We start from the raw sequence: 22,094 nt of genomic DNA on the forward strand, positions 1-22,094 counted from the left end.
CCTCTTCTGTGTGGTCAGTCACCGCCGCTCTGACATCAGCCCCGCTGCCGTTGAGGTGGCGTCTCCAGAGTAACAGCAGCTGAGCTCGCTTTGACTTCTTGAACTTGTCAGAGTTAACCTCGGCCCTCGCGTCAGTTCAGAGGGACAGGTTTATTGCTGCTCAGCTGGCGGGGAGAAAGGAAGGGGGGAGCGCATTAGGATGCCCATCTGCTCGCCACGTTTTTGGGAACTGTGCATGCACGCCGTTGCAGGTCTTTGTGTGTGCGTACAGCCTGGCACAGAAGCCAGGAGCATATTTGTGTTGTGAGGCCCCCGTCAGGCTGCTCATGTGCATTAGAGCTCATTCAGGATAACACAGGCCAGCAAATGATGTCAAGTCCTACAGTTGGCAGCTCTGTGGCTCCGTTTAGAGAAACCACGTGGATGAAAACGCAGGGATTTACATTTTCACACTGAAGCAAGCGGCGCGAGTGCGACTCCATGAGACGAGCTGTCAGCATCGAGCTTCATATTTTGGCTCCATGTATATTTATCTTGGGCACGGCGCTCTGATCATTATGCTCCCTGCACACACACAGGCAGCAGCAATCAGGCTACTTATCTTCCCCAGTCTGCCTGGCTCTCCAGGCGCAGTATCAAGCAGAGCAGCTCTGACAAGCTGCGACTCCTGTAGCTCACACTGTGGCTCGCCTTTAATACCAATTGATTTTTTTCCCCCGCGCTCATAAGGATTCCGTCAGCAGGAGATAATATTTCTGAGCGGGTCTGAGGAACAATGTGTCGCCTCCTCCCCAGTCAGGGCGCCTTTGCAATTACACCAGCCAGGAGCATGCAATCCAATTCTTCACCGGCTGCCGCCCGGTGGAGGTGATTCCAGCCGCCTCCACTCCATCCACACTCCTCCTCTTTTGTTTTCCACACCCCCTCATCCCACGCGTCCGTCACGACTCCAGCACATCGACTTCTCTCCCACTTTAAACCGTCCTGCTGTTTGCAGCATCAGATGACCTTTTAAAGAGATCCGACGTTAACCGCCCCGCCCCTTCCTAACAGCCAGGATTTAAAAATGACTTAGCATTTCTTTTATGTCCTCCTGCGCTCCTGTGTGTTTCTGCTAAAACCCCAGACGCTTTTGAAATGCTCTCATCACAATCCCAATCTCTGCGCCGCACAGAGACAGACTTCCCGGGACGACGGCGAGCCAGGAGTCGCTCATCTGTGCAGGGGCATGAAAAGACGGATTATATTTCATTCAGATAGTTTTGAAGGCTGGGGGGTGGGAGGGGTGGTGGATAAATTCCCTCCTTTTTTAACTTCATGGAAGTCTTTGAATGTTCCGTTCCTTTGTGGCGTCGTGAGGCTCGCCTGACGCTCCCTCCGGCGTGCGGCGCTCCTCCAGGCAGGATTCTGACCTTCAAGCAGCAGCATATCAGCTTCACGTCTGAAGGCCCCCACCCCCCCACTTCAAGTTTAATTGAAAGAACAATTTATAGAGTCGTAGGAGTGATAAATCAGTCGATTATTACATTAGGGTTTAAGACTAAGGTCACATATTTCAAAAACACTGCTCGGCAGTCGCATTTTTACACACCGGCCACCGAGGTTTTAAGAAAAAGTTACAATTTTATGGCAACTGGTAGATTTTTTGGGGCAGTGGACGCCCGGGCACATTTGGAGGTCGTGTGGTAGCATTCAGGTGGCAGGAAGTCAGCAGTGTGATAATTGACTGGTAGGAGGGTCTTCAAGGTCCCCAAAATCCTTTGATGATGGGCCGATTTCAGACTGCCACCCCCCTGCCCCTGTGCTGCCGTCCCACTGCCGCCGCCATCAGAAATCGTACAGTAGCAGCACGGGTACTTGACGTGCGGTGTGGACATTGTGGACCCTGGCCCATGTCCACACCCCAGGTCAAGTACCCGCACTGCTACTGGGGGCCTCCCTGAAGAGGTGTTCCGGGCATGTCCCACTGGGCAGAGGCCCCGGGGAAGACCCAGGACACGCTGGAGAGTCTCTCAGCTGGCATCCGGACCAGATCCCCGAGCCACCTCAACTGGCTCCTCTGGATGTGGAGGAGAAGCGGCTCTACTCCGAGCTCTCTCCGGGTGACCGAGCTCCTCACCCTATCTCTAAGGGAGTCAGTCGCTTGTAGTCGGGATCTTGTTCTTTTGGTCATGACCCAGAATTCATGACCATTGGTGAGTAATGGAAGTACTGGAGTGCTTTGCTTTCTGTCTTACCTCTCTGCTTACCCCAACGGAATGGTGCTACGACGCCGCTCCAATCACCTGTCGATCTCACGCTCCGATCTTCCCTCACTCGTGTACAAGACCCCAAGATACTTAAACTCCTCCACCTGGGGCAGGAGCACTCCACCCACCCAGAGAGGGCAAGCTACCTTTCTCTGGTCTCAATTGAAGAATTACGGTTGATATTTTTATAAACCCCTGGGCTACCAGGTGGCTAGCAGCTGTTAGCTCTTGATATGGACAGCCGCCGTCTGGAGACATTCACAGAAAGCTGCCACCGCCTTGTGGCCGCCATACTATCATTTCCTAATGACGTCTTCTCTGACGGCCACCTAAACGCTGTCGTCAACATCCATCACCATACCATCAATTTTCAAACAGATTAGCAGCAGCTAATATTGAAGATTCTGCCAACGCCTCCCCATCGGTCCCACTTGTATTTGTTGCTGTAGCATTAGTTATTAGCACAGAGTAGGATTTGTCCCCAGGCAAAGAACATCTGTTTAGACTTGAGTGGTGATGGTGTGTATCTCCTGCTTTCTTAGGACTTTCATCCATCCATCCGTCCATTACCGTCTGTGTTTCAGTAGCAAACGTAAGAAAACCTCCAACTGTTCATTAAACTGGAGCATGAAGCTCTCAGCTTTCTTCCTGACCCGCAGACCTCCAGGTGAGCTCATCTCTCAGTCTGCGTCGTTTGTGTTTTAGTGTTTTAGTTTAGCAGCATTTTGACTTTTTTTTTTTACTCTGTTCTGAGTTTACCTGGGATGTAACCGCAGAGTGACGTCAAACTCTCAGGGAGTGAGATGAATGGAGGAGATGGAAGCGAAGAAAACGATGGAGAAAAGATGGAAAAAATGTTTGTACACAAAAAATGAAGAAACAGCAAAGGATAAATAAACAGAAAGTGAATAAATTGTTAGAGAAGGACAGAAAGAGCAGATGGTAGAAGATAAAGAACAAAAGAAGGAACAGAACAAGAAGAAATAAGGAGGAATTCGAAGTGTAAACAACAACTAAATGAAAACATGAATAATAGAGCAAAGAGGTAAAAGCAGAAAGAAAGATTTTTCCTGGAGAAAAGATGGAAAATTTGAACAAATAACTGATGCTGGAGTTCACAGATAAAAGCTTGATCATTTGGAAAAGCAGGAAGGAGAAGAGGACGTGGCAAAAATCGACAAAATGATGGAATTAAGGAGCAAAGACAAAGAGAGGCTCTTATGAAGGGAAGAACGGAGAAGAAGAAAAGCTCTCAGAGGTGCTCCCTGTCTTCTGTCACAACTCAGTGCTTGTAATTTGGGGGGAAAAGTCAAATGAAGCGGAGCTGAATTTCATTTTTGTTCTGCAGGGACTCTCAGCCACGTTCAAATGGATTTTCACTCTGTCGGCTTTTGCGTCGCTGTAACTGGTGAGCTCGTGCTGCTTCTGCTGGAAGCCGCTGCCAGTCTGTCCCGCAGAAGAACTGTTCCCACTGTGACCCGTTTTAAAATGGCTTTTAGCAGCTCTTTCCCGCCCCTTCTCAGCTGTCGTGCTTTCATGCTCTCGTTTTTTGGTCAGAGGAAAGATTGTGCCGCTTCTCCTGTAATCGTCTTTATCCTACCTTTCTATTTCATCGTTTTGGTTCAGAAATCCATTTCTGTACCTTTTGTATGCACATTTTTATTATTTATTCAAAGCTAAAATCTTTTTTTCAAAGAAGGATTTAAGATTCTTTCCATTTTATAGGATTTGGGTTGCATTATTGCAGAAATAAACAGGATTTTAACTCGTAACCTGGAGGCCTTCAAGGCTGCAGACGCTCTGCAGAAATAGAAGAAGGCTGAACAAACTGTTTTGTATCTCGTTTTATCTATCTATTTATCTATCTATCTGTCTGTCTGTCTGTCTCTATCTATATCTCTCCATTTCTTTCTATATCCATCTATTTATTTATTTCTCTCTATCTTGGTCTCTATCTACAGTATAGCTGTCTATATCTCTATATCTTTCTATCTATATCTCTCTAAATCTCAATCTATCTCTCTATCTATATCTATATCTATCTATACTGATCTATAGCTCTCTATATCTATATTAATATCTGTGCTTGTCCCCAGCCGCATAAAATGATGACATCACATTGGGAGAAACCATCAAAAATGAAGAAATAGGGCTAAAATCTCATAAGGTTAAAAAAAATACTTCAAAATCTGCTTATGAAACCTAAGGAAGTTTTGATATTATTATGGGATGGCCACAGAAGCTACGGCTTGGTGGCCATTTTCTGACAAAGTGTGAAATTTGGCGATATTCACATTTTCTTTATGGGAAAAAGACTTTGGTTTGAGCGATCGTGACAAAAGTTTCACACATACGCCACCAGCTTAAGCCTACAATCATCACCAAAGTTTTGTTTTTTTTTTCCCATCTTTAACCTTGGGAAGAGAACGCCATCTTGAATTTTCCTCCCCAAAATAGTCCCCTTTAGTACCAGCCACAACTCCTGCTAACTCCTTCAGCATCATTTGTAAGAAACTTGAGAAAAAAATGGTTTTAATGTTTGTTTATTTTGAACGGCGTCCGTGTGGCGAGCTCCCAAAGCTGCCGTTTCCCTGTTGCTTGCCTACTTTTTACCAGTATATTGGGAAAATCCAATGTGAGTCATTGGCTCAAGGTGAATGGAGTAATGACACACAACATGAACATATTAGGAATGTGGGCAGGGTTAGCAAAAAACCTCCGTTGCCAAGGAAATCCAAAAGTTTACTTTTGTAGATTCTTCTAAAAATGACGTAGACGTGTTCATCACCTCCAGGGGACCAAAAAATAAAATGGTTGCTATGGAGATAAAACCAACCGGAAAGCCGCCATTTTGAAAAAACTGCTTTTATGACAAATTTCATGAAAGAGATTTATCCTCAGCCTTCATTAATATTTTCTTCTCCTTCTCTGGACATTACTTGTTTTCTGAGCGTCTCATAAATATACATTTTCTTCTGAGGTAGAATGATGAAAATCCCTCATATGTCCGCCTGTGTGCCTCTGGGCATCAGTGCATGCCTGCATTAGTGTCCATGTGTCTGTATGTTTGTGTGGGTGGGTGGGTCTGCCCCCCCTCACAGACAGTGAGATGAAAGGCTGCTGTTGTGTGACTCACGAGCTGCTGCCTGAACGCTCTTCGCAGAAGTCTGATGGCGATCGGCGCCGCTTGCGGTTCACGGACGTGAATGGAAACGCTGCACAGAAAGAGATGAAAGGAGCGCGCTTTAGTGACAGGCGAATGTCACAAACGTAGACATCCGGAAGTGCAGATGAATATGAAAGTTTTATATAGTTTAATAATCTCACATTTGTGAGTATTTCCCCTTAAAATCCCTGAAATGCATCATTATTATCTGGTTATTGGAATCAAAACATGTTTCAAAAGAACCCTTCATGCCACCTCAGCTCAGTTTTCCTGGCACAAACCATTATTAAACCTGGCCTGAGCTGTTTTCCTGTATGGAAATAGCAGATGAATATACAGAGCAAGGCTTCCTCCATGCTTCCTGGAATAGATCAAAATAATGGTACTATAAAGGTAAAGTGCCAATCTGTTGAATCAAAATCAATATTATTTAGAATATCTAACTTTTACATTTGAAGGAAATCTTTCATTTTATTTTCCATTCTTTCCTCCAAATGTCTCCACATCTTTCATCAGTCTTGACTTTTTTTTAATTTGGAACCTCTGAGGTTTTGTCACAGCAGAGAAGAGCATCTTGAGTGTTTAATTTGGGTTTCTTGTGTTCAAAAGGAGCTGCAGGAAACCAACACAATCACATCAATACGCCATCGTTCTTTGAACCTGTAATAACAGCAGTAATAATTATAATTAAAGCGGCGAGCAGCATTGAAATGCTCGACTACAACACTTAATGCCTCTGTTTATAATGTGTAAAGATAATATGGCGTTTGTTCAGCTGAGCTTAGACTATGTCTGAATTCCCTCCCCGACTACGAAAATCCTACATGCACTAAAAAAAGTGAAACTTTGGACCAATTTACCAAAGTTCATTTAGTTTTTATCAAATAAAAATTTTGGGTTGATAGTTTACTCGACTCAAAATAATTTGGTAAAAGCTAATAATTCTAAATATAACAAATTACATACTTTTTGTTGATTGATCCAGTATTCCGCTTTTTACAGTGTAGTGCAGGACAATCGAGTGTTCTGGATTTTAAAAGCAATTCTGAAACTGGTCCCAATTTTTTGTGTGAAATCATCAATTTTACCAAAACCTAATAAATATAGACGTTTTAGGAAGAATTTTATGAATCCACTTGGTTTATACTAAATAAATGAAAATACATTTCTTTTCACATGAAAAATCATTCAAATGCAATGCATTGTGGTCTATATTCACCAATCTAACAAACATGGATGCGCATTTTGTTTTTTCTCTTTTTTTTTACATATTTATGGTAAATTTATTGGACACTAGATCTGAGATTGTAGATTTGGTCTGCTCTACAAAATAGTGCCTATTGAAGGACACACCCTATAACATTTGACTTTTTCTCCACCTACTGTATGTGACATAATGTTTAAGAGTTAATAAAAAGACAGAAAAAAATAAATAAAAATTCTCTTCTTTAACCTTCAAATCTACAGTACAAAAACGTTTCCACCATATAAAAACCATATTTGGTTGGGTTTATACAAATGTTTCGGTTGCTGCTGTAAAGATTAAACTGAATAGGACTTGGTTATACAAGATCTGACCTTTGTGAAAAGATTGACCTTTGTGCCCTCTAAAAATTGGGTCTTTATCCAAATATGTAGCCTGAAAAATTTTGTTGGGTAACTTTAGGTTTGTGCATGCCTAATTTTTGATTTTTAACTTATACAATTCATTTTGTGCATAACTACAAAATAAAAAAAAAGAATACAAACTACATTTTACACATTAGAAAAATTAAATTACAACAGCTTGAAAATAACTATACGCACAAATCTTTAAAAATTACACACCAATTGCTTGTTACACATACACACAAAACCAAATTTATGTACAAATCTGATGTGAGACTCTTTTCAAGTCTCCAAAATGTGTCCGTAAGTGATGCGTTTAAATACTGCTAGAAGTCTGGGACATCTGAGTTTTTTTTTTTTTTTTAATCAGCTGCTTTGAACTTAGATTGTGAATAATATCTGGTGAAAACTTGACATTTTCCCACTTTGTTAAACAGATATGCCCAATAATTAAGTATGAAGTATAAATATGCATATTTTTTTTAGTAAGTTTCAAGCTGTTGTAATTTTAATTTGTGCATGTGTAAATGGTATTTTGTATTTCTTATATTTCCTAATTTCTGTACTTATGCACAAAACATATTATATGAGTTAAAAATCAAGAATTACCCATACAGAATCCAAAGTTAGGCACATAAATGAAGAATTTTTCACGCACAAATCTGGGTGAGTCTTTTTTCTTACCATTGATTTACGTCTTTTGAGGAAAATTTGCAAAATTTCCAGGACATAAATCAAGAAGGTTTTTGCTGTAAAGTCATACTCCACGTGGCGTCCTCTTAAAGATACTTCTTTGTTTCTAAAACTTACTTGGTCGGGGATGATAAATTCTACATCCACCTTTTGAAAATATGTCGGCTCATAGTCGGTTTCCAAGGCAACAATTTGTTAGAATCAGAGTTTTTAGGTTTATTTGGAAACAAAAAAGTGTATTGAAATTTTGTTCAGTTTTTATTTATGTTCAAAGAGCTCTGTAAAGCAGTGCCATGACCTTTACCCTCATTACAAAGACCGTACAGTCATAAATGTCAGTTTCTGTTCTGCAGGTTCCAGACTCACATAGTGGTTCTCATGTTCACCTCTCTTCTGTCTGTTCACAGGGTCCCATCGAGAATGATGTTGTGATTCACGTGTCCCTGATTGCTGAGAGCCAGAGGTAAGTGTGTGTGTTTGTGTGTTGATGTGTGGCAGACCATAAAGAGGGGTGATTTTCTGCTCCTCTCTCGGGTTCGGCTCTCTCAGCTCCGTAATTGTGGTTATCTCAGCCTGACCTCTGCATTCTCTGTATGTCTGCTCACGGGGGGCTTTTGGTTAGCATGCATGCTTTTATGGGGGGGGGGGTTAAATAGAGTCCAAAGTGAAGCTTGTCAACCTGTAGCTTTCACACAGTCTGCTAATGATGTCCTTGTTAGGCATTCTGCTTCATCATCATCATCACTCTCAGGTTTTTACTGTCGACTGCTGCAAAAATCTTTAACAAATGCAAAAAATGAAGAAAGAAACTAAAAGAATGATGAATCTAGTATGGAAAATGCATAATATCCTGCAGCTGCACGCTCTCAGGCAGTTTGATGAGTTTAAAAAGACAGAATTAGTGGGTACTCTGCACAACAAAATGAAGCAAAAACGAATTTTAAGTTTAGCCATATTTAATAAAGGATCGATGACACAGTTTTGGGTCATACAGAGAATTATTCTACCATCAGAGCGCTGGACCAAACCATTGAGGCCTAGAGGGATACAAACTGTATTCTCTCAATGGCTAACTTAGGACGTCCCATGTGTGGATCATTTGTCAACCTGCAGCAAATATAAGGTCTGATTCTGAAGTGTAATGGAGTGGTGTGTCTGGATCAAGGAGGGGTCAAAAGGTCAGTTAAAGTAAAGCATTCAGATAAAAATATAATCTTCAGATTATGGATTGTCCGGGTTCAAATTTGATCATTCTTGGTCCTGGTATTCCTGCTGTTCTGCTACAATCCACATTTTCTGTTGCACTCTTGCTGATTCTTAGCAAACGTTCTGGTATGTCTGCAGACAAAAACAGAGAAATTCAAGTTTAAACGCTTGATTTTCAAAAACATGGGAGGAATTTGTTGCCGCATTCAAAAGAAATGGCTCGGATGTCCTCAAGAATTCGACATTTGGTCCATTAATTAAAAAGATAGTTTGCTAATTTGTTAATTTTTCTTGCAATTTTGGGTCTCCCACCAACAGAACTCGACTGTCTCAGACTCAAAAATTAAATCCGTTGGATTTAACATGTTAAACCTCCAGCAGGTCCATGTGGCTGCAGAGTGTCAAAAATGTGTGTGAACATGCATAACCCCTCATGCGGACTCTTCATCTTCTTCTCTTTGTTTTAGACTTCAAGTGTTTTTGAACACCTATGGCATTCAGACCCAAACGCCTCAGCAGGTGGAGCCGATCCAGATCTGGCCCCAGAAGGAACTGGTCAAGGTAACCATGGGGATTCGACATGTCTTAGTGGTTCTGTCACATGTAGAAGTGGGTTTCACTAGTGGTTTTTTTGTGTATGCTTGAGGTTCCTTCTGCTACTGACACACAGTGTCCAAACCGTACACACCATGTGATGTCGCTCAAAAATGTAATGAATGAACGCACTATTACCATTCTGTTGAGTAAAAAGGATGCTACCCATCACTAACAAATCAGAGTCCCTGATTGGTCAAAGTTCAACTGGTTTAAATTTCAACCTGAGTTCAATGGCCAACTGTTTTGTACAGAGTCCAGAAACATACTTAAAAACTTGTGTAGCAACGCATGAATGTTTGAGTTTAGATTGCGGAAGCCTGCATAAAATATCAAGATCGTAGACCACAAAAAATAAAAATGTTCATGCAGATTTTTTTCTATGGGTATGCTGCGGATGGCAGGTTGTATGCAAAACGTAAGGGTGAGTATGTTTTGACATGCTGTAGGAATTTTTATTTCTTCAAATCCCCCATTTCCTGCGGACTGTCGCATTTGGGAGGAGCTTACGCAGATACTGAGAGATCAGGTTTATTTATTTTGAAGAGCTGAGTAAAAGCATCGGGGCCCGTCTCCGTGTCTGGGTTAAGATCTCCCAGTGAGGAGCAGCAGCTGCTCCTGCTACAGAGACGTGCCATCAGGGGAAGGCAGTATGGCAAGCCCAAAGGATCAAAAATCACCAGGAAAAGCACCGCGCCCGCACATTTACTACGGATAATAACAATAATTTGAAATATTTGAATGTTCCTACGGTTAGTTTTAATACTGAAATTAATACCAAAAAATAATGAAAGTTCAATTTTAACTTTTTTTTATTTAAGATTTAATTTTAACGTGGGGGGAAATTAGCATATTTGTCATTCTTTTCTCTCAGTTTTTGTAGATTTGGTCTTAGACGTGTAACTATAACCAGAATCTACATGTTTTAACATTCTTGTTTATGTTCAAAGTTCAAAGATGTGTTAGTGTATATTTATGCCTTGAAGTACCTTCTCAAATATGTGTTTTTAAAACCTTTCAAAAAGCTTTTATTTTCTTGTTTTTTAACTTTTTACTGATCCGAAAAATGATCCGAACCGTGAGTTTTGTGATCCGTTACACCCTTACAATTTTCTGAATATTTAAGATTTCATTTAAATATGAATCCTTTTTGGTGTCGTGGATGAACAAACAACAAAAAGAAAGAAATACAGTTGACTAGAACACTTTTCTATTGTACTATTTTCTTCTTTACCCCAATGGGGAATCCCTCATAAATGTAAGGGGCTATGTAAATAAAAACATTTTTATTAAATGTCATTACATCTATCAATATCCACTCAGGCTGGGGTTCAGTCAGTCCATTTACTCATCAGGGCAGCGTTTCCTGTGTCTTGATTGTCTCATCAGTCACTGTGGGGCTGCACACAGGTGGAGGTGACTGATTAGCTGAAGAGTGATTGCTCACATTAAGTGATCAGCATAATTCCAGGGAATCTGGTGTTAAAAAAAGGGAATTAAGAAGTAAAAAGTTAAATAAATAAAGATCTGAGTCTTGTTTTATGGACTGTTGGTTCAGTGGAAATAGAAGCTGCTTCAGTCTCCTGCTAAAAGGCAGTCATGTGGTCATAAATGTGACACAGTGTTTCCTCGGCTGCAGCATGCTCCTCACGTCCATCATAGCTGTCAAATCCACGTCCCGCCTGTAGAAAACGTCCTTCATCTGCAGGTTTATTGTTTGAAGTTTTGCATCTCGGTGTCGTCTCCTCCTCAGCCTGTTATTTATGTGTCACAGTTGTAACGTGGCAGCTCTTCTCCACACCTCCTCCCCACAAACACCCATTTTGCTGTCATTTCTCCCCTTTGAGCTCCTTTTTTCTGCTTCCTGTTCCTGTCTGATGGTCCGTCCCATTTGCCTCTGTAACCCTAAACTCCCCTCTAGGCGTGCGTCCTGCCCAGCCCCCTTAACGTCTAATACAGCAAACATCTCAATGCTTCCCGTCCATCATCTGCATTGGCGCTGTCATACCTGTCCGTCTCCCCCTCTGCCTCCCTCAGCTGTGTGCCACTCATGGAAATTCATGTGAGTCAGAGGGAGCGAGCGCCGCGCTGAATATTTATGATGAAGCCCAGACATCTTTTCTCCACAAAATGTGTTTATCATGGGGTTAACACCAGCGCCTCAGAGCTGCAGGCTGTATCTGCATAACTCACCTTTTTTTAATTGACAGCAGCCCTCTGATAATGGAGGAAACGTCAATTACACACGTTATCTTGCTCACAAGCTTCCTGCACAGCCCTGCTTTAAAAAAAAAAAAAAAAAACACTCATAAAAATATGTTTAATAGAGAAGATAAAGGAGAGGCTAACTGGATTTTAGTTCTGACTTATTCTGTTACCAATTTATATTTATCTTCACGTTTTGTAACTGAGAGAAGAAAAACACATTTGTCCTTTTGTTGAATCTGATATATATGTGTCAAAACTGACCCAAACATCATAAATCACAAGTCAAAGCCCGGGGGCCGGATCCGGCCCTCTGGCTATTTCTATCTGGCCCTCCAGATCATTTTATTTATTTATATTAATGGCCCGATGTTATCCTGCACTTATTTTTAACTTGTATATTTTGACAAAACACATTTTTAGCCAATATTTGCTAGCTGGTTTGGCTAATTTAGGCTTTTTTTGTTTTGTTTTTTGGCTGTTTTGGAGTTTAGCTAATATTTCAGCTACATGCTAGCTGGTTTGGCTAATTTAGACCTTTTTTAGTTAGTTTTTTTTAGGCTATTTTTGAGTTTAGCTAATATTTCAACATGCTAGCTGGTTTGGGTAAACATTTTTGTTTTGTTTTTTTGGCTGTTTTGGAGTTTATCTAATATTTCAGCTACATGTTAGCTGTTTTGGCTATGCTAAGTTTTTCCTTTGTTTTTTTAGGCTAATTTGGCATTTAGCTAATATTCTAGCTGGCTATCAGCTTCAGCGTTTTTAGCTATCAATTTCAGCATCTTCAGCGGCCAAATTCAGCTTACAGCATTCAGACTAGTATTATCACAGGTAATGCTATATATGTAGTTTATCATTATGTTTAAAGTTACGGTTTTAAAGTTTAAAAAAAAATAGTTTTAGAGTGCTCAATAAATGTTTATCCTGTTCGCCCCGCGACCTAAGGTGTGTTTTGGATTTTGGCCCTCTGTGGAATTGAGTTTGACACCCCTGCCATAAATGTTACTATAGTTAATATTAACAATAATTAAATACAATTATTAAAGAGGTGTTGTAATGTCCTTCAGTGATAGTAGGGTAACACAACTACTTTTTATTTGTTACTGTGATTTATCTTGAGGAACACTTTACATTTTTTCTGAAAGTGAAATTAAGCGGTAAATAGTCCAAAAGGTGCAGTGAAACCAATGATTTCTCAAAGATATTACCAGGAAATAATAGTTTTAAGTATATTAAGTAGATAATTTAAGATAAGGGTCAAAACCGAAGGTATAGTAACATAAAGCTAACACAGGGGGAAGGCTTATTAACCTCACAAAACGTAGACCAAGGATAGAGAACTTAAGGCTTCATGGATCACATTCCTGCATGTTTTCCAACATACACTGCTCTGACACGTTCTAATTGGCTGGACACACCTGAACCAGGTAATCAGTCATGAGTACGATATCTGGATATCCTGCACACACAGCAGCCCTCGAGGTCTTGAGTTACCCAAACAAATCAGAGACATTTACAAACACTTTTCAAAAATGCACAATTTACTCTAATCAAATTAGAAACCACTGAGTCATTCAGTAACCGCCCAGTTCTTTTTCTCTTTCGTCTTTTAGTGGAATATTTTTTATGTTTTATCTCTGGTTCATGAGTGGCTTGACATGCGGAGTCCAACATTTGAAGACCCTGTCTAGTATTTGTCTGTGTGGCTCAGTCAACTTCTCATGATGTTTCATCAAAATCTTGAATCCATTTTGCTTCACAATCTTCTCAAAGGTTATGCTGGGAAATAGCGACGATTTGATTCATATCATAATTTGAGGTTGACCATACAATTCTTAGTCGATTTTAGTTTATTTTGAACGATATGATTCACTGACTTGTTATCGATCCAAGACTTCTTTAGTCAAACCAACCAGTGGGACTCAGAGATAAATACCTCGTACCAAACAGACGTTTTCCTGATTTCTTGTATTTTTTTTTTTTTTTGCAAACTTTATTGTAAATTCAATATGTTTACAAACAAACAGGTAAACAAGAATTAATGTTAAATCCATTCACATTTTGGTTTCATGTATGGTCACACGTCTTTCTCTTCAACAGAGTCAGAAAACTGCACTCTTGCAACACCTTACCTATACCATTACAAATTTTAAAGACACTTTGGGGAGTAGTTCATTCTCAGCCCATCCTAGTTGATGAAGCCAACGAGGTCACGTTACCAGCAAAAAGGGTCCGCCCTGATGCAGAGCTTTTTAACTCCTTGGTGACCTCAGTCTTATTACACGGCTGACCCCTTATGGTTGGGAGTGCATCCCATTAGAGGTTAACAGCAGCCCATCCACACTACAGATCAGTGCTTTGGAAAATCACAGTTTTACCAGACAGAAGAGTCTTTTCGCTATAGATTAAAGCTAATTTCATAAAACCTCCTGTTTGGTGAGACAATCTGTTCCTGATCCCTCAGATATGAAGGTTGTTCAAGATGAATATTTGCAAAAGCTAATCTGCCTGCTAAATGCTAACTGATGTAACCTTTAAGTTCTGATATTAGCTTAGATTTAGCTATAAATTACCTGAAAGTTTTCAGTGTAGAACTGAGATTGAGCTTTTAGATTGATGATCAGCAATATATATAGGCAATATGTGTAGCCTATATAGGAAACAAATGTATATGTGTATATATATGTGTGTGTCTGCGTGTTTATTATATAAATGTAAAACCATATGTAAACTATAAATATACATATATGCATACTATATATATATATATACGGTATGTGTGTGTGTCTGTGTGTGAATGTGTATTTATACTACATATGTGTATATATGTATCCTATATATATATTTATATATAAAGTCTGTATTAGTTTAACAGCAAATTTAAAGAACTGTTTTGTGTTTTTTTCTTTCTTTTGATATAAAATAGAAACTAAATAAAGTTTTTCAGTACAAAGTATTTTTTTTATCCTGAGGGGTGAAATAAAGCTTTAAATGTGACTTTCTCCTATTTTTTGCTACCTGTCAGAGCCGCTCTGTGGGCTTTGGTCAGTAGAAATGTGGGGGGATGAAAGGTTGCTTTCATGGGCTTCTGGCCCGTTCGTTCATTGTTATTCTGCACACAGAAAGGATTGATGCAAAGGTCCTTCCATCCTCCCTCAGCCCTTCTCCTCCAGCTTCAGTCTGAAGACCGTTCATCGCAGAAGCTCTCCATTCTTAATTCTCCCTCTTTGATCAGTGATCATCATCTGTGTTGAAAAGCTCATCTGTTTTGTTCGTGTGGTAGTTTTTGCTGTAATGTTGGGCTGTTGTGGACCTCCGAAGCTGTGCAGAGGTGCTTGTCTGTAGTAGAGCACCATCCTTTGGCTGGTTTAAGTATTGCACTTTGTTAGAACAGACATAAAAGGTAGTTTTTGATATTGACGCTATTTTTCAACCACTGAATTAAGTATTTTTTTTTTCAAAATAAAATAGCTTCTTTGCATAAAACTAATTATTCTATTCACTTGCTTACCCCTGATTCTTCTTCTAAAAATTAAAATCTCTGATATATAATAACATTGATTAGGGGAGGGAGGAGCCAAGAATAAGTAAACTGTAATGAATTAAAAATAACTTGAAAAATAATAACTGTTTTTCTTATTTCAATAATTTGAAAAAAATAATGAATCAAAACTGATTTGAAGAACATCTACTAAATACACATTCAGCACCTATATACGTTTTTTTATCTTGTTTTCTGTGAATCTCCATTTCAAAACTATGTTCCTCTTTGTAAAATGTTCAAAATGTTGAGTATTTTCAGTGTTTGAAATGAATATTAGTAAATTCTAAAATATTATCATAATCAGAAATATTCCACTGTTTAAGGATGAGATGCTATAAAAACACATTTCTGATCACTAATAGAAGTTTAAATTGTGTTCTATTGCATTGTATTCGTTGGATTGTGTTCAAGAGAAATAGAAAAAAAAGCAGGAATACAATTGAAAAATGAACTATGAATTTAAAGAAGTGTTTTCCTTTATAAAAACTATGATCCAACTTATCTGGGGGGGATACCTGAAAGGTTTTGAATTTTTAATAAAATCAAAGCTGAAATGTGTTTGTTTAGTTACAATGGAAGGCGAACAAACAGAAGACATTTTTTTGCCCCTTTTACCTCAATGATAAACCTATTGGTGCATTTTTACCTCCTATCTCTACTAGAAAAAAAGCAAAAACCAACAAATGTGGAGTACTGTACACATTAAGTCTATGGTTTAAACAGATAAAATACAGACATAACCAACATTGCTTTTTGTTCATATCTTTGGAGTGTTTCATGTCATTTATTTAGTTTGTAAACTTAAATTAAACTTGTAATCTCCAGGAGTTTTATGACCAAAGTATTTGTGCTGTTTAAAGTAGAGAGAGACGGAGATGAAAAGCAGAAATACAGTTTACCTGAGAAGCTCTGAAGTGTTCCAGGTGAACATTTTCAGGTTTCTAGGAAACAGTACGACCTGATTCTCCAGAAAACTCTCAAGCAGCTTTTCCTTGAAGTTTTCTGAGTTCAAACTCCAGGAGAAGAGATTCTTAAATGGAAACCATGTTAACGGTGATCTGTATCCAGAGACGGGAAGCTTCTGCTTTCACGTAACTAAAGGTGAAGATCCATCTATTTTCTGAATCCCTTTCAGGGAGACAAGGTTGTTGGAGCCTATCCCAACTACTGTTGAGCAAGTAGGGGTGGGCGGCTCAATCTGAGCATTGATGGTATTGATACCAAGGTGAAGTATCGATTTTAGTGTGATGAGATCGATACTCGTGATACTTTTACCGCCGTTTTTCTTTAATACATACAATAATGTACTTGAATTAACTCCTCCCTATTTCATCAGAAAAGTCATTAAAGAGCAACATTTTTTAAATTCATTTGTTTTGTTGCATTCATTGTTTTGATTAATCAATTAACCCATTATAGAATACACGTCATTAAGGAAAAATATTTTAAAAATTGAACATTTTTATTAATAAACTTCAAATTTTGCAACAAGTCAATCAAAATAAGTTAAAGACCCGCTCCAATGAAAATGGCGTTTTTAAAATGTTCTTGTAGCATTTGTCTGATATAAAGAAAATTAAGATTAAAATTGCATTTCAGAGTATCGTGAATCAGGAACTGACAGAAAAATGCTACTTTGAAAATATTTTCATAAACTGGATGGACCACAAACTTCCTGCTCTGCTCCATTCTGATGCATCCACTTATAAACAAATAAATCCATCTTTGTTTTCCTCGTCTGAGTTGACGGCTGGAAGTCTCTGATATTGTACGCCATTTTTGTTGCACCGGTAATGCAAGGCAAGGTTAGCGGTGTAAGCTAGCAGGAGAGTGTGTAAACAGAGAGCTCTCATCAACAAGGTGAGAAAGAACTCCTGCTGCGCTACAGAAATTATATTCCAGTAAATGACAGATTTTTGAAAATGTTTTTGCTAAAAACAGTATAATCTTAAACTAATTCAACTGGAAACACTTTTATAATATATAAAATGATAATCAGACTAGGACTTTAAATCATAGATATTGACAGAATCTGTCAAACAAAGCCCACAAACTAAGACTACCAAACCCCAAACTAAAATAACAAAACCTAGCAGAGTAAGACTGCTGAGGACAAAGAGGGGAAAAAGAACAAAAAAATAATTAAATAAAAGAAAGAAAAATAACAAATCTTTAAAGTAATGATAACTTAATTAGCATTTAATTTAATTAAGATTCATTCATAAATTGATGGCTGAGGAGCACATAGATTATAAACTATTGAAGGTTTTTACATCCCTGTTGACCTGAAGACGTTTTGTTTTCTGCCTCCAGAATGAACAGGTTTTATATGCAAAGCAAAACTTTGGTAAAAATGAGCTAAAAGCAAATATTATCTTGAGCTGCACAACATTGGTTACTACCCAGAACTGGACTGAGATGATCCTGCTTGGCACAGAACGTCTTTTATTTTGAAAATAAGTTTAAAAAAAATCACATTTTTAGAGATGCTATAGGTTTTGCTTTTGTGTGTGCTAAAAATAGACATAAATTACATTTATTGTTTAAAAAAAGAAGGTTGTGAATGCAAATCTAAATTTCTTAAAGACTAAAGTAAGATATGTGGCTCCTTCTAGGTTTTGATGAGTAGGAAACGAATGACTCTTGTACTGTTAAAGGTTGCAACCCCTGGACTAAAGTATTAGATATTTAAAAAAAGAAATCCAAAAAAAAACAAATGAAATCTCTTTTTTTAGCTAGCTTTTTCTAGCTTTACATTTTCTTATTTTTCTTCTGATTTAATGATTTAAGTTTTTGTTGGATTTAGTCAACTGAGTATCAACACTATTAGCTAGTTAGATTAGAAGTTGAAATAGGAGCAGAGGAAAGCATAAATACTTCCGAGTTTGTGGTGTTTCTTATTTCTTGTTATGGTAATTGTGTTTTAGTTGTGTTGATCTGCTGTGTGTTCTGCGGCGCTCTCAGGTGATACTTTCATTACTGCTGCGTCTCCTATCTTCACTCCGAGCAAGTATCAGTCTCTGCTTCACCCGTATGGATGAGATTTCATTGTGTGAGAGGTGAGAGGCTTTGAATGTTGTCAAATCAGATGCGTCATGTGACATTTCACATCAAATGTAATTTTGATCTCTGAGCAGCAGGGGCTCGTGGGTAAAAAATCTCTGAAAGCCGATCAGGACAATGTGATGTTTGCTAAGCAGGTCTTTGTTTGTTTTGCTTGTGTCTGCAGGCATATCGCTTCCTCGCCGTCAACAAAAAGCTGGGGCTGAGTGGGCGTCCAGAGAGGCCGGTGGGATGTATCGGGACCTGCAAGGTATTTGAGTTTCTAAACATCCGCCCACATATGTGCACCGCTAGATTAAAAATACATACTGTACTCAGTGTGGTTTCTGCTCGCACAGACCATAAGTGAGGGCAAACACAACCCCCAACAAATCAATGTTCCATGAAATTCTCAGAAATAGCCAGTTGCCGTGGTTTTCTTCCTCCTCCTCCTCCTCCTCCTCCTCAGTCCAGCCGTTTGCATCAAACACATTTTGTGTTTATTGCAAGAGTTGTTTGTGTGAAGTCTGACATGGCGACATTTGCCGTGTGCTCCTGTAGCACTGAAGGTCACGGCAAAGCCAAGCAGGTGGAGCCGCGGCAGCAAATGAATCATGGCTCCCAACACATTGCTAAGACAATATTTTAATGGAACATTTATGGGGAAGACGGCGCTCTGCCAGGGGACATTATCGTCATCAGTCCAGCCGTGGAGTGCGTGTCCTTTACAGTGTGTTTGCGAGGGTATCACAAGTGTTGGGGAGTTTCTCCCGAGTGCCCTTTCCATCCCAAAGATTGATGGATCTTTTCATTTGCTGCCCACAATAATGTATTCTTAGCTATTTGTGAGCCCTCTGCCGTCTAATGCCAGGATTTGTGTTTGTCTCTAGATTTATCGTATCCTGGGAAAGACAGTTGTCTGCTACCCGATAGTGTTTGATCTGAGCGACTTTTACCTTTCCCAAGATGTCATGCTGCTGATTGATGACATTAAGGTGAGTCAAGGTCACAGAGATGTGTTTTTGGACCATAACTCATAGAAATAACACTGATATGCTCAAATGAAGTGAATCGATAGAGCTTCACATCTTTACAAATAAAACATGCTTTTTTACTTTTAAAGCTTATTGTGAAATATTCTTTCCACTTGACTCATTTTCTGACATTACTGTTAAATGTAATTAATATTTTTTGTCAACAAAAGTTTTAATAATTAAGACCCACATTAGAAAAGGAGACTCAGAACACATTACACATATTAAAGCAATACTATCTAGGTTTTCTTGCATGTCTTGAGTATTTTTTTTGTCTTTTTTTTTTTGCACAATTGTTCAAATTTTTTTTACATTTATTTCTACATTTATAATAGAATAAAGCATTACCCAGCCAGCAAGGTCAAGTGGGCCCCTTATGGTTTAAAAGTGGGCAATGTAGGTCCCGAAAGAGTTTGTCCGCAGTTTGGGCACTCAGTATGCTAGCCAGCCTCCTGGTGAACAGTGTAGCATGATAGCAAGCTCCGCTGTAGCAAGCTCAATTATAGCTAGCTAACGAGCTCCACTTTATCGAACTAGCGAGCTCCGCTGTATCAAGCTAGCAAGTTCTGCTGTATAAAGCTAAAAGGCTCCACTTTATTGATCTAGCAAGCTCCGTTGTATTGAGCTAGCGAACTCCGCTATAGTGAGTTAGCGCACTCCGCTGTAGTGAGCTAGCGAGCTCCACTGTATCGAGCTAGTGAGCCCCGCTGTATCGAGCTAGCGAGCTCCGCTGTAGTGAGCTAGCGAGCCCCGCTGAATTGAGCTAGCGAGCTCCGCTGTAGTGAGCTACCAAGCTCCGCTGTATTAAGCTAGCGAACTCCGCTATAGTGAGCTAGCGAGCTCCGCTGTAGCGAACTAGCGAGCTCCGCTGTAGTGAGCTAGCGAGCTCCGGCTGTATTAAGCTAGCGAGCTCCGTTGTATTAAGCTAGCGAGCTCCGTTGTATCGAGCTAGCGAGCTCAGCTGTGGTGAGTTAGCGAGCTCCGCTGTATTGAGCTAGCAAGCTCTGCTGTAGTGAGCTAGCGAGCTCCACTGTATCGAGCTAGCGAGCTCCGCTGTATCGAGCTAGCGAGCTCCGCTGAATTGAGCTAGCGAGCTCCACTGTATCGAGCTAGCGAGCTCCGCTGTAGTGAGCTAGCGAGCTTTGCTGTAGTGAGCTAGCGAGCTCCGCTGTAGTGAGCTAGCGAGCTTCGCTGTAGTGAGCTAGCGAGCTTCACTGTATCAAGCTAGCGAGTTCCGCTGTAGTGAGCTAGCGAGCTTTGCTGTAGTGAGCTAGCGAGCTCCGCTGTAGTGAGCTAGCGAGCTTCGCTGTAGTGAGCTAGCGAGCTCCGCTGTATTAAGCTAGCGAGCTCCGCTATAGTGAGCTAGCGAGCTCCGCTGTAGCGAACTAGCGAGCTCCACTGTAGTGAGCTAGCGAGCTCCGCTGTATTAAGCTAGCGAGCTCCGCTGTATTAAGCTAGCGAGCTCCGTTGTATCGAGCTAGCGAGCTCCGCTGTGGTGAGTTAGCGAGCTCCGCTGTATTGAGCTAGCAAGCTCTGCTGTAGTGAGCTAGCGAGCTCCACTGTATCGAGCTGGCGAGCTCCGCTGTATCGAGCTAGCGAGCTCTGCTGTAGTGAGCTAGCGTGCTCCGCTGTATCGAGCTAGCGAGCTCCGCTGTATCGAGCTAGCGAGCTCCGCTGTATCGAGCTAGCGAGCTCCGCTGAATCGAGCTAGCGAGCTCCACTGTATCGAGCTAGCGAGCTTCGCTGTAGTGAGCTAGCGAGCTCCACTGTAGTGAGCTAGCGAGCTTCGCTGTAGTGAGCTAGCGAGCTTCACTGTATCAAGCTAGCGAGTTCCGCTGTAGTGAGCTAGCGAGCTCCGCTGTAGTGAGCTAGCGAGCTTCACTGAATCGAGCTAGCGAGCTCCGCTGTAGTGAGCTAGCGAGCTCTGCTGTATCAAGCTAGCAAGTTCTGCTGTATAAAGCTAGCGAGCTCCACTGTAGTGAGCTAGCGAACTCCGTTTTCCACTGAGTGCCCACTTTAGCCAATGCCTTTAGCTATTTAAGGAGATATTTTTTCATGTAGTTTTTTTCCTTTTAATTACCTTGTTCTGATCAATTAGAATGTTATCAATGAAATTAACAGCATTGTTCAGTATTTTCAGCTTTCCTCAGAATTAAACACAAGGTTTTATCAGTGTTCTGCATCATTTAGATATTTTGTTTAACTTAAGTTCATCAATTAATCAGTTGTATTCACCTTTTTTTATAAAAAAAAAAACGGTTTTATTCATATTAAGTGTACATTTAAATCTTTGATCCAGTGTTGTGCCCATACCAACTGTGGGGGTTTTACCTTGTGGAGTTGTCGATTCTCATAACAGTTAAAAAACAAATCACCTTCACACGTCGAACTGAATGTCAAAGAGATAAGTGATAAACACATATAAAAGATAGAGACTGGCCAGTGATTGTCTGTAACTGTAACCTTGAATGAAGGTCATTGTGTCCTCCTGAAACTCTTAACTCTTCTTGTGTGCAGAACGCCTTGCAGTTCATCAAACAGTGCTGGAAGATGCAGGGACGGCCCCTTTTCCTGGTTCTCATCCGCGAGGATAATATCAAGTAATGCTCTCTCATTAGCTTGAAGTTATTGTTTTATTCCCCCCTAAACTAGTGTCAAAGTCATCCATCTTCCCTGCAAACAGGCCTCTGTAGCTCTGGACGGGTTTGATAGCGCCTCGGGCCAGCTTTTTCCTGTCCTCTCGTGTCTCTTCC

At 40.2% G+C, this 22,094-nt stretch overlaps 1 protein-coding gene across 4 annotated transcripts in view; it reads left to right on the forward strand.

Annotated features, from left to right (window-relative positions):
* phkb (phosphorylase kinase, beta) overlaps window positions 1-22,094 on the forward strand; it is a 114,015-nt gene that overhangs the window by 77,560 nt on the left and 14,361 nt on the right. For all 4 annotated transcript variants that reach the window (XM_024295238.1, XM_024295237.2, XM_024295236.2 and 1 more), the window contains 5 exons: window positions 8,124-8,179; window positions 9,390-9,483; window positions 18,495-18,578; window positions 19,198-19,302; window positions 21,859-21,941. In XM_024295238.1, coding sequence (XP_024151006.1) covers window positions 8,124-8,179; window positions 9,390-9,483; window positions 18,495-18,578; window positions 19,198-19,302; window positions 21,859-21,941 — 422 coding nt within the window. The remainder of the gene's footprint in view (window positions 1-8,123; window positions 8,180-9,389; window positions 9,484-18,494; window positions 18,579-19,197; window positions 19,303-21,858; window positions 21,942-22,094) is intronic.

The sequence above is a fragment of the Oryzias melastigma genome, linkage group LG3 (assembly GCF_002922805.2).
Source record: "Oryzias melastigma strain HK-1 linkage group LG3, ASM292280v2, whole genome shotgun sequence".
Classification (NCBI taxonomy): Eukaryota; Metazoa; Chordata; class Actinopteri; order Beloniformes; family Adrianichthyidae; genus Oryzias; species Oryzias melastigma.